Source organism: Clytia hemisphaerica, unplaced genomic scaffold (genome assembly GCF_902728285.1).
Source record: "Clytia hemisphaerica strain Z4C2 unplaced genomic scaffold, Clytia hemisphaerica genome assembly, whole genome shotgun sequence".
NCBI classification, from domain to species: Eukaryota; Metazoa; Cnidaria; class Hydrozoa; order Leptothecata; family Clytiidae; genus Clytia; species Clytia hemisphaerica.
Window position 1 is genome coordinate 687,819 of NW_027103587.1, and position 10,604 is coordinate 698,422.

General features: G+C 35.5%; 2 protein-coding genes across 2 annotated transcripts; both read right to left on the reverse strand.

Moving 5' to 3' along the window:
* Positions 1 to 521: 521 nt before the first annotated feature.
* LOC136801403 (inositol-tetrakisphosphate 1-kinase-like) lies at positions 522 to 1,617 on the reverse strand. Its single transcript, XM_067058039.1, has one exon. The coding sequence runs from the start codon at positions 1,547 to 1,549 to the stop codon at positions 542 to 544; it is 1,008 nt and encodes a 335-aa protein (XP_066914140.1). The 5' UTR covers positions 1,550 to 1,617; the 3' UTR covers positions 522 to 541.
* Positions 1,618 to 4,113: 2,496 nt separating this feature from the next.
* Positions 4,114 to 5,717, reverse strand: LOC136801393 (josephin-like protein). The gene is made up of 2 exons (XM_067058032.1): positions 5,416 to 5,717; positions 4,114 to 4,469 (listed from the first exon to the last, which is right to left on the reverse strand). Exons 1-2 carry the CDS (start codon positions 5,676 to 5,678, stop codon positions 4,160 to 4,162), a joined length of 573 nt encoding a protein of 190 aa, XP_066914133.1. The 5' UTR covers positions 5,679 to 5,717; the 3' UTR covers positions 4,114 to 4,159.
* Positions 5,718 to 10,604: the final 4,887 nt, after the last annotated feature.

The following is a 10,604-nucleotide window of genomic DNA, read 5'->3' on the forward strand; positions in this document are numbered from 1 at the left end:
AAGTGACGAATTTAAAATTTTGTTCGGGGAAAATTGACGAAAATGCCTCTAGGTGTCGAAATTTTTTCCCGACGAAATAAAACTCCGACATTTTCTTCCCCGATAGGGTAGGCCTTTTTCAAATTTTGACGATAATCTTGACTTTTATTTTACCAGCCCTTAAATCTTATGAAATTAATCTAATCCACTTGACTTTATGATTTTACTGATGGACATGAAGTTTCCGCCGAACGAAGTATTTTGCTGGCTTTCGGAAAACGGTAGCTCAAAGGTTCTCCCTGTCAAAATACTCATACTCGGTACTTCCATAGTTCGGGAGGAGACTGAGGGTTCAGTCTATGAGTGGATTCGGGTCTATAGCTTCGAGACCCTTATCCGATAGTTAGTCTGGATGCAACTTTGAATAAATAAAAATTGTCATGCTTAAAAATGAGGAGAGCGGGAGAAACCGGTGGTAACTTGCCGACCAAAATGTTTCTAAGTAAGGAATAAAGGAAATTGAAACATTAAAACAGTAAATCTATTGCTCAAACTTTTCATTTTATTGATTTTTCAACGATTTCAACAAGAACACAAGATCATTCGCAAAATGTGATTGGTCAATATCTTTATAAGATGGAAACTGGTTAATGTCAATCAATGCGTAATTATTAGTCTCTCGCTCAACCAAAATATCAAATCCGTATAAATAAAGACCCGAAATATTATGCATGCGAGTTATAATTTCTTCAATAATTTCGGAATCAAGTAAATCCGATTTTTCATCCGAAGTCATCCAGCATCTTTGATTCGGGTTAACTCCGTGTAACTCTTCATGGAATTGTTGACCCGTTTTGGAGACTTGAAACGAATTAAACACGATATTTGAGTTCGTTCGTAACTCGCTCATTTTCTCGTTCAAATTTTGAATGGAAGGACGTTCGCAAATATGATAGCGTGTGCCGATAACAAAAACTTTATAACACTTTCCACTGTGATTACAAAACTCTTGAATTAAACAAGGTTTCTTTATCTTTTTCAGTCCATCCATATTGAACACAAGACTCATCAAATGAGCGCCATTATCAAAATAAGCCGAGTACGGTTTCACGACAACCGGGAATTGAAAATATCGTTCGTTCATCTCCGCCTTGATATTCGTGAACGAGTATTTCTCGGCAACATCCAAAGTTTTCGGTAAAAACACATTGATATCTTTCAAAGTAAAAGTACATTTCCGTATCAAATCAATCATCAGTTTTCGATTGGTTAAGCGCCAACAAAACTCTAGATTATCCACGACGATAATTTCAGGGTGATTCTTTGTGTATTCCACAAAATCGTCAATCTTTTGTTCAGCTTTCTCGACACCAACCTCTTTATCGTTATAATGATCCAAAATTTTATGCAAAATAAAATCAAAAGGTCCTTGAGCTTCAATACATTTTTCTACATCGATATTAACAACTTTTATGTTCGCTTTCTTGCAAGCTTCCAAGATTCGATCGGGTAGATTCATCCGTGTGGCTTTTCCTTTCGGGACACATAAGCCCAATCTCAAAGGCAACATTTTATGCTTGATTTTTTTTCGTTTTTATTTTCTCTTTTTTTCTATAGAATAAAAGAAACGGTTGATTAGTCAGTTTGGAAGAACGAACGAACGAACGAACGAACGAACGAACGAACGAACGAACGAACGAACGAACGAACGAACGAACGAAACGAACGAAGAACGAAACGAACGAACGAACGAACGAACGAACGAACGAACGAACGAACGAACGAACGAACGAACGAACGAAACGAACGAACGAACGAACGAACGAACGAACGAACGAACGAACGAACGAACGAACGAACGAACGAACGAACGAACGACGACGAACGAACGAACGAAACGAACGACGAACGACGACGAACGAACGAACGAACGAACGAACGAACGAACGAACGAACGAACGAACGAACGAACGAACGAACGAACGAACGAACGAACGAACGAACGAACGAACGAACGAACGAAAACGAACGAACGAACGAACGACGAACGAACAACGAACGAACGAACGAACGAACGAACGAACGAACGAACGAACGAACGAACGAACGAACGAACGAACGAACGAACGACGAACGAACGAACGAACGAACGAACGAACGAACGAACGAACGAACGAACGAACGAACGACGAACGAACGAACGAACGAACGAACGAACGAACGAACGAACGAACGAACGAACGAACGAACGAACGAACGAAAATAATACTCATGTTGAAAATAAGAACATATTAAAACTTGTCTCCTCTAAATAAACTCTGAGACTACCGCCAATTCCTGGAAAAGTCAAATTTAGTATAGAAAGAAGAAACAGTTTTCAGAAGTCTAATTTAGACCCGGCGAACGGCGAATTTCAACGGTCCTACGCACGAAAAAAAATTACAATTCGCCATTCGAAAAGTTCGGTTCACCGCCTCAAGTACATATTTACGCTAATCAATACATTGCGCTTGCTAAGAATTCACCGGCCTAGACTCTAGAAATAGCCAGAATTATTTTTCATTCGCCAACCGATTAAAAACAAAGCAAAACCCCTGTGAGTTTTAATTTATATAATATAATTTAAAAATTTGCATATAACATGAACATAAATATGTGCATATAAAAAATGTACAGTTAGTTACAATGCATAAATAAAAATCGTTTCGATAATCCAAATACCTATCCTATTTTACCCTCTTACATCAGTGGATGTCTGGTCTAGATCGGCATGTCCATTAAATTTCCATACAGGGGGGTGTTGGGTGGACGAACCTTTCAAGTCAAAAAACAATTTTTGAAAATGATACCCCCTGGAAAATGGCAAAACTCACAAAAAGACCCTTGGAAAATTTCTATTCGTACCTTAAAGTGATACTGGACGAACTAAAATCAGTTTTTTACCCCCTAAGAAAATAAAAAACACTCTTTTAGACCCCCTGGACATTCTGATCGAATCACCACTGGAAATGTTCGTCACCCTCCCCCTGTATTGATATAAAATGGGATCGACCATTGAAGCCGGACATTAACTAAAAGGAAGTCACGTGACATTATGTAATTTCACCGGACTGAGAGAATGGGAATTTATAATCTGTCGCCATGAAACCTTAAAAATGACTCTGTTATGACAAATGAAACTTAATCCAGGCATATAGCTATCATAAAAAGCATTTAAAAAATTAAAATCAAAGTTGTCAACAGTGATTATATCCCAAAGGTATTGAAATCCTCAGTTCTAAATTCAAATCTTTAAATACTTTCCATGATAACCATGCCCTGATTAAGTTTCATTTTTCATTCTGGGATCCCATGAAAGTTCAAATTGTAATTTTACGTTTTTCCTCGCTCGGTAAATCCTTGAATCACAGATCTATCTCTTCGATTCGAGCCCTTATTAAAGTCTATTCACGATAAGTGTGCACTCTTTTTTCTTTTACCTATAACTTTTAAAGGAATTCTTCAATCTTTATAAATTTGGTATCATTGGAAAGATATTAGTGAGTGGAACAATTTGAAATAAAAAAATCTTTAAAAGAATTCTAAAAATGAAGATGAAAATGAAGAAGAAAAAAATGAAGATCTTGTAGAAAAGTGCTATATTTGTCATTTTCACAGGAGAGATTCTTTGATCTTAGAAGATCATCACTGTGAAGAAATTTCATTAAAATATTTATTAAATATAAAGTTATTATACAAAGTTAATAAGTGATTGACCACAAAAAACAGCAAAAAACTGCAGAAAACAGCGTTTTTAGACGTCAATCAGCTTATAACTTTGTTTGATATCTTTTGACTGGATGATTATTTTTGAGAATTTTTTTCACAGTGATGACGTTCGATGATCAAGGATTCACCTCAGTGAAAATGATTGTTATAGCACTTTTCTACAAGATCTTCATTTTTTTCTTCTTCATTTTCATCTTCATTTTTAGAATTTTTTCAAAAATTTTTTTATTTCAATATTTTCCACTCACTAATATCTTTAAAATGATACCAAATTTATAAAGATTGAAGAATTCCTTCAAAAGTTATAGGTAAAAGAAAAAAGAGTGCACACTTATCGTGAATAGACTTTAATAAATAGCCTTCCCCAGGCTGAATAACACCGTCCCTTCTACTTGTGTGCTCGTGAAACGCATCAACCAGCATCTTTGTTGATATAAACATCTTCACCGCTCCGTCCAGTTTTAACGACTAGTAATAACTGACATTCTTTCTGTATGAGCCGTGTATTTAAATATTCTATAAGCAGCTTATCATCACCTATCTCCAGCGGCTTTTGAAGCTTAGAGTCCAAATTAAAATAACAATCATTGTTGAATTCTCGTATAATATACCAGTGTTTGAATGACGAACTTAAAGAGAATGTTTTCCCAAATAAACTTTGTTTTGAAATATCATTCAATAGAAACCCAAATACCTCTTCTAGTTTGATATCTTCAGCAGGTCTATTGTGAAAAATTGAACAGAATTATTTTCTGATCAAAAGTGATTACGAGGCCCTAAATGCATGAAAAGAAGCAAAAAAGGGGTCTAAAAAGTTCCTAACGTCCGAAATTAACCCTTTTTAAGCATCAAAATTTTTCAATTTAGGGACCATTAAAAGTCATGTATACACCGAGCCTTTCATAAATTATTTTGAGTGCAACGACAACCTCGTTTTGAAACAATTCACCAAGCTAATTTAAATCCCTTCAGTCTTCAAGTGTTACTTTTATAAACAGAGTAAACTTCTTCCGAACCCCTCAATCACACCCATTCTCACAGACTCGTTAGGATTTCTCAGCCATTGGGGGTAAAAATAACGGATTGAAACTCGATGGGAATTAATACATCCATACCTAATGACTTTAATTGCATTGTTTTCAAGTCAGAAAATTCAGTGGGAATGAGAAAAATAGCATAATATTTTGCAGTGCGAATTGGTTCATTTTATTCTTTTCAGAGGGGAAAAAAGTTGGAATATAACTTTCCACTGGGGAAGATATTTGACAGATTTTTCGAGTGGTAAGGGGTCCCGGTGGGTCTGTGAAAAAGGGGTGTTCAATCAATTACACCGCCCAGCTGGCACACAACGTTGTTTCAACGTTTATCTAATGTTCACAACGTCCATATAACGTTAGATGAACGTTGAAACAACGTTGTGTGCCGGCTGGGCGAGAAAAGAAAGAACTACCAACTTTCAAAGCTGAATCTTTAAGATTCAGGTACCTAATTCATAATATACATACAATACAACTTGAATTTTTCATCTAGTAGTGCATTGTATGGCGAAAGTCCTACCAACTTGGCTACTAGTCACGAAAATGAATGAGAATATTGTAATTCTTTAACCCTCCAACATTATTTTCTAAGACCCAAATATTAAAATCAACCAAAAGACTTAATCCTTACCTCCTTTTATCAAACCATACAACTTCATGTTCTCGAGATTGTAAAAACATTGTAATAACATTAATATCATAATTTCCCAATCCAAGCATGCTTCGGTGAGGATTTAACCATCTACTCGGGTTCAAATTATAACAGATTTCATCCAGTGTTGCTTTACTACATGCATCAGCGTTTTGGAATAAATTGTTGATAGCGTGAACTGCACAATATTGTAGCCTTTGTTTCTCATGATATAATTCTGTTTTATTCACTTTTTCTTCCATGATTTGTATTTTTATTTCATTATTTTTTAGGTCTACTCTGAAATAGAAAATTGTTTCTAAAATCTTGCAAGAATTTTCTTTGCCATGTTTGCAGAACATAAAAGGCATCGTTCACTTTTTGTGCAAGCAAAGTTTTGGCTCTCAAACAGAATTTGGGAAAATAGCAAATTCAGACTCATCTCTAACTCTGACGTTTAGATGGCCAAATTTTCGTTCTGCTTATACATTTTTTTTATAAGCAACCGAGTTGCTAAGTGTCCAGTCCTGAGAATGACCAAAAATTAAGCAACTTGTCCTTAGCAACCTAGCCCTGAAACTGAGCATGTAACGGGGAGGAAACCAAAAATATCTAAAAAAGAAGCATTTTTGGTATTATTTAGCATTAATATGTGTACTGATGGTATTTGAACACCAAATTTGAGGTATTTTGGACATAAAATGAGATAAAAAGCCAAAATTTTTAAGGTTGTAAGGCATTTTTGGCTACTTTTCGGCTGAAATCTGAAAATTCCTTAGCGACTCCAGTCCTGAGCTGAAAATCGGGGTTGCTTATAAAAAATGCATATTCTAATTGTGAATTAAAGTGGGCTTATGCGTTATGGTCAAAACATTTCCCCTCTTTTGACGTCAATGCAATGACTTCATTCAATTTCAAGCAAAGATTTTGACTGCCATCTTTCTACCCACTTTACAGCACTACAACAGCTTAAGATGAAATACCAAAGGAGAAATGAAAAATAACAATCGCAAAAACAATTTTTTGATGTGAAAATATTGCGTTTTTTTTTCTCTCGTACACTTGTGTACGCTTTTGAGAGTACCCCCCCTTAACCCACTCTGGAGCGTACATACTTTTTGAATGGTCCCAATTATGCAATCAATAATTTCAAGATGGTGGGAATTCAGACGTTGGCTGTTGGACCTGGACATCACTTATGATCAGGAGATAGCTATACATTTTAACACCTGCAAATTTTGTAAATCAGGTTTGTTTTGATTATTTGACTTTTTGTATTTTAATGACCAGCCAGATCATTATTTTTTGATTTGAAATTTTTTTTAATTAAGAAATTTTTTTTTATTATTTTGAGAAATTTTTTGATTTTTCTGAAGACAAATCTTCTGAAATGGTGAAGAAGTGTGTTATTAAAATCAAAGGACAAAAGCCTTTTCCATTTCAAGTCCATTTCTTTTGGTCTAATCTGTAAAATATAAGATTTTAGGGGGTTGTGTCTCTATTTTTTACAGCAAAAATGAAGTAGTACCCGGTACATGGGTGGGTGGTACTAAAAAGAAATTGAGTGAAAAATCAAGTTAGTACCCTATGGGTTAGTACCCTGCCTCTGTACCCCCCCCCCTGAACTGACTCTAAGCAGCAGTTCAGCTCAAAGAAATACACAATTTAGTAACTTAAAATAAGATAAAATAAGATAAGTCTCTTATCGTTTTTAAAAATTATGTACAGTGACAATAAAAACCTAAGAACGATTATACAATAAAGGTCATAATATTTTGATAATTTTGGTTATTTTAACGTTTTTCATAATTTTAAGTTCCGGCGAGAAAGTCGATTTTGGGCTATCTCTTTAATTTAATCGAATATATTTTAATTCGGAAGGGGTTGGCAGACTTACAGGCTATATTCTGAGACTTATTGGACTATTTTTGAACTTTTGGATCCTGAGTCTTAAGTCTCATGTTAAAACTCAGAGTTAAAACTCTACCCTTCCAACCTACTTTAGAGCACTTACAAATCGCTTGTGGTTAAAAAACTTCTCGGTGTATTTCCCTTTTTTCTCAAATATTATGACCTTGATTGTAGCTCATAAATATTAAGCTTTCATAGCTGTTCATTATAAGGTTTTTGTATAAAATATACAAAATGTGGACAAAGTTAAAGTTAAAGTTTCTTTTTTTGTGTAATAGAAAAACTTACAATGAATAAAACAAGACACTACCTTAAAGGAAGAAATTTTGGCGGGAATTTAATTTGGCGGATGGCCAAAAAAGTTTTTTCAGAGGGAATTTAATTTGGCGGATGGACAGTGTAGACCTAAAGCTCTAAAACAGCATCTAATAACATGAAAACCAGAATATGATTCTTCAATGGGAATCAAAACTATAAAGTGCACTTACAAACATCAATTTGTCAGATCTCACAAAATTAATAACCACACTGTCTGACACTGTCATCATTGACAATAAAACAAACGATTTTCTGTCAAGAGCCTTGTAAACATTCCAACAACTTCCATCGAAATGATCAATCACAGCTCAGTTTACCATTTTAACGCGGTCTGAGGATTGAGCCGAGAACTCTCGCATACCGTAAACCCAGATGACTTCGGCCACTTTTGACCATTTTTATTTTCGTTTGCAATAAATATTGATCGTACGAGTATGAAACTTCTTATACATCATCTTGAAGTCCCTCAAATTAATGTGTTAAAATTTCACAACATAAAAGTATTTCCTTCGAAAGTAATGACCCGAAGAAGCCCAAAAAGTAGCAAAAGATGACTTCGGCCAGCCTCAAAATCAAATATATGAAAATATATCTGTTTGTTAGTAATTACGGCTCGTTAATTGTTCATGTATATTTTTTACGATTACTAGGCAGTAAACCGGTTCGGTGGGATCGTGTTAAGTAACAACGTGCTTTTTAATTAATCGTTTTTCCGATTTCATTTTTAGGCCCTGTCCTCTTGGAATCAGGATGGATCAAGAAACGAAGTTTAAAGAACAAACAAATTCTGCAAGCATTTGCTTTGCGTTTTTGTTTTACCGAAGCTGTAACGATTACATTCAAAAGGAAAAGCGAGCAACAGAAGAAATAATAATCTGCCCTACACACTTGTATCACAGAACCCGAGGGACCTAACACGGGAAATAGCAGTAGTAAATTTCTGTTGCAAAATATCTTATAGCGGAAGAAGATTTGGGGTTTAATTAAGTCGGGGAAAAATTGTGACGGGGATAAACTTTTGTTAACTTTTCATAATTTCCCCCCGAATCGTTCAAGTTTATCTCCTTTTGGAAGTTCCGAATTACTCAATGGATCTTTCTCTTTCCCCAATTGGAATTTTTATCTTCTCTCCATTGGGTGCAATTCACCAATAGCTGCGACATGACCTCTCCGATTTCACTAAACTGGAAATCAAACGCAAGTGTAAATTTGATGATACTCTGTGGTTTGTAAAGCCGCTCGTATATTTGGACATAAACGGATGATATACACTGTCTCGGACATTTACTGACACACATAGACGTACATTTTTTATATTTCATATATAATAGAACACCCCTTTCTCAGTGACCCAGTGAAGTTTTGAAACCCACCGGGTCTGACTATAGGATCTCCAAAACTCACTAAGTGATAACTTTTAACTTCGTCGAGTAGGAAAAAAGTAATTTCAAGTAATATTCCAAGAATCCTTAAAAAACTAACGATTGTTGGCCGGGGTAAGACCATAAATAAGATCTTTGATTTGGGTTCTATGTAATTTTTTTCACCGGGTTATCTATCAAGTGGAGCTGACCGGGTCACTGATATAGGGGTATAATAAAAATATTTGCATATAAAATATCCGTGGATACAGTCGGGTGCATAATTCTTAGCGCTTCGATGTTGAATAAATGATTTTCCTGTCGTGTTTTAGTCAAGTTGACAATTAAGGGTCATGTCTACCTGAGAACGATCTCGATAATCGGTTTATCCAGTGGTTCCTATAAAAGACAACGAATGAATAAAAATAGGTATATTCAGGGCTTCATTACGTTAGCTCTTTAGATAGAAAGCACAACCAAACCCATCGAATATTTATTAGACATATAAAGAAATTTACAGTTAACGTTATCTCAAAACTTAATAAGCGGGATGGGGGGGCTATAAAATTGTCCTAAGTGGAAAATTAATTAGCGGCCCCAGCCATTAGGTACCCGAGAGTACTTACTTGTACACTATTCTGCACTTTCACGGTATCCCTCCTTTTTATGTCATTATATTCCGCTACTCGTCATTGATACCACCTAGAACGCAAATGTTATGTCGAAATCCTGTAAATTAGAAGATGTAACTTTACTTTATCTATGTTGGGATAAATTTTTGTCATTTAGTAGTCAACGACCTAAAATAGGGGTGCATGACAAAATTATTTTACTAGACGAAAGATACATATTAAAATGGTATAAAGGATGACGATAAAACCAGGTGAAAACATTCGAGAACGAAATACCTTTTCCTAATTGTATGCCGTCCAATATGACGATGCGTTGACTTCTTAATCCGGGATACTTGATAGCTGTACCATTATTCGACGTGTCGATTTGGAATATCTTGAAAGAAAAGCAAGATATTCAAATTATTTTAATCTTCAACCGGAACCGGCAAAACCACATTTAATACCGATCAAATATGAAACGGTTGGCACACAACAGCGTTTAAAAACCTTTTCTAACATTTTTAAATGTCCATCATGTGGCGTTAGAAGATCTTTACAATCCCTAAACCGGCGAAATTCTGGATTCATTGACTTAAATCAAATCAAAATACCTTACGTGTCCGCCGCCTTAGGTGGATTAAACTCCGTGGAGTAATTAAAAACGGTAAATTCGTGATTTTCATGAATTTTGGCCCTTTTCGCGAAACTTATTTCTTGCTAAATTGAAAATCCGTAATAACTAAAAAAATTGGTGCGTATTTCCTTCGTTGTGAGAAAGGGGTGTAATGTGTATTCCCTTCGTTGTGAGAAAGGGGTGTAACGTGTATTCCTTTCGTTGCGAGAAAGGGGTGTAATGCGTATTCCCTTCGTTGTGAGAAAGGGGTGTAATGTGTATTCCTTTCGTTGTGAGAAAGGGGTGTAACGTGTATTCCTTTCGTTGCGAGAAAGGGGTGTAATGCGTATTCTCTTCGTTGTGAGACAGGGA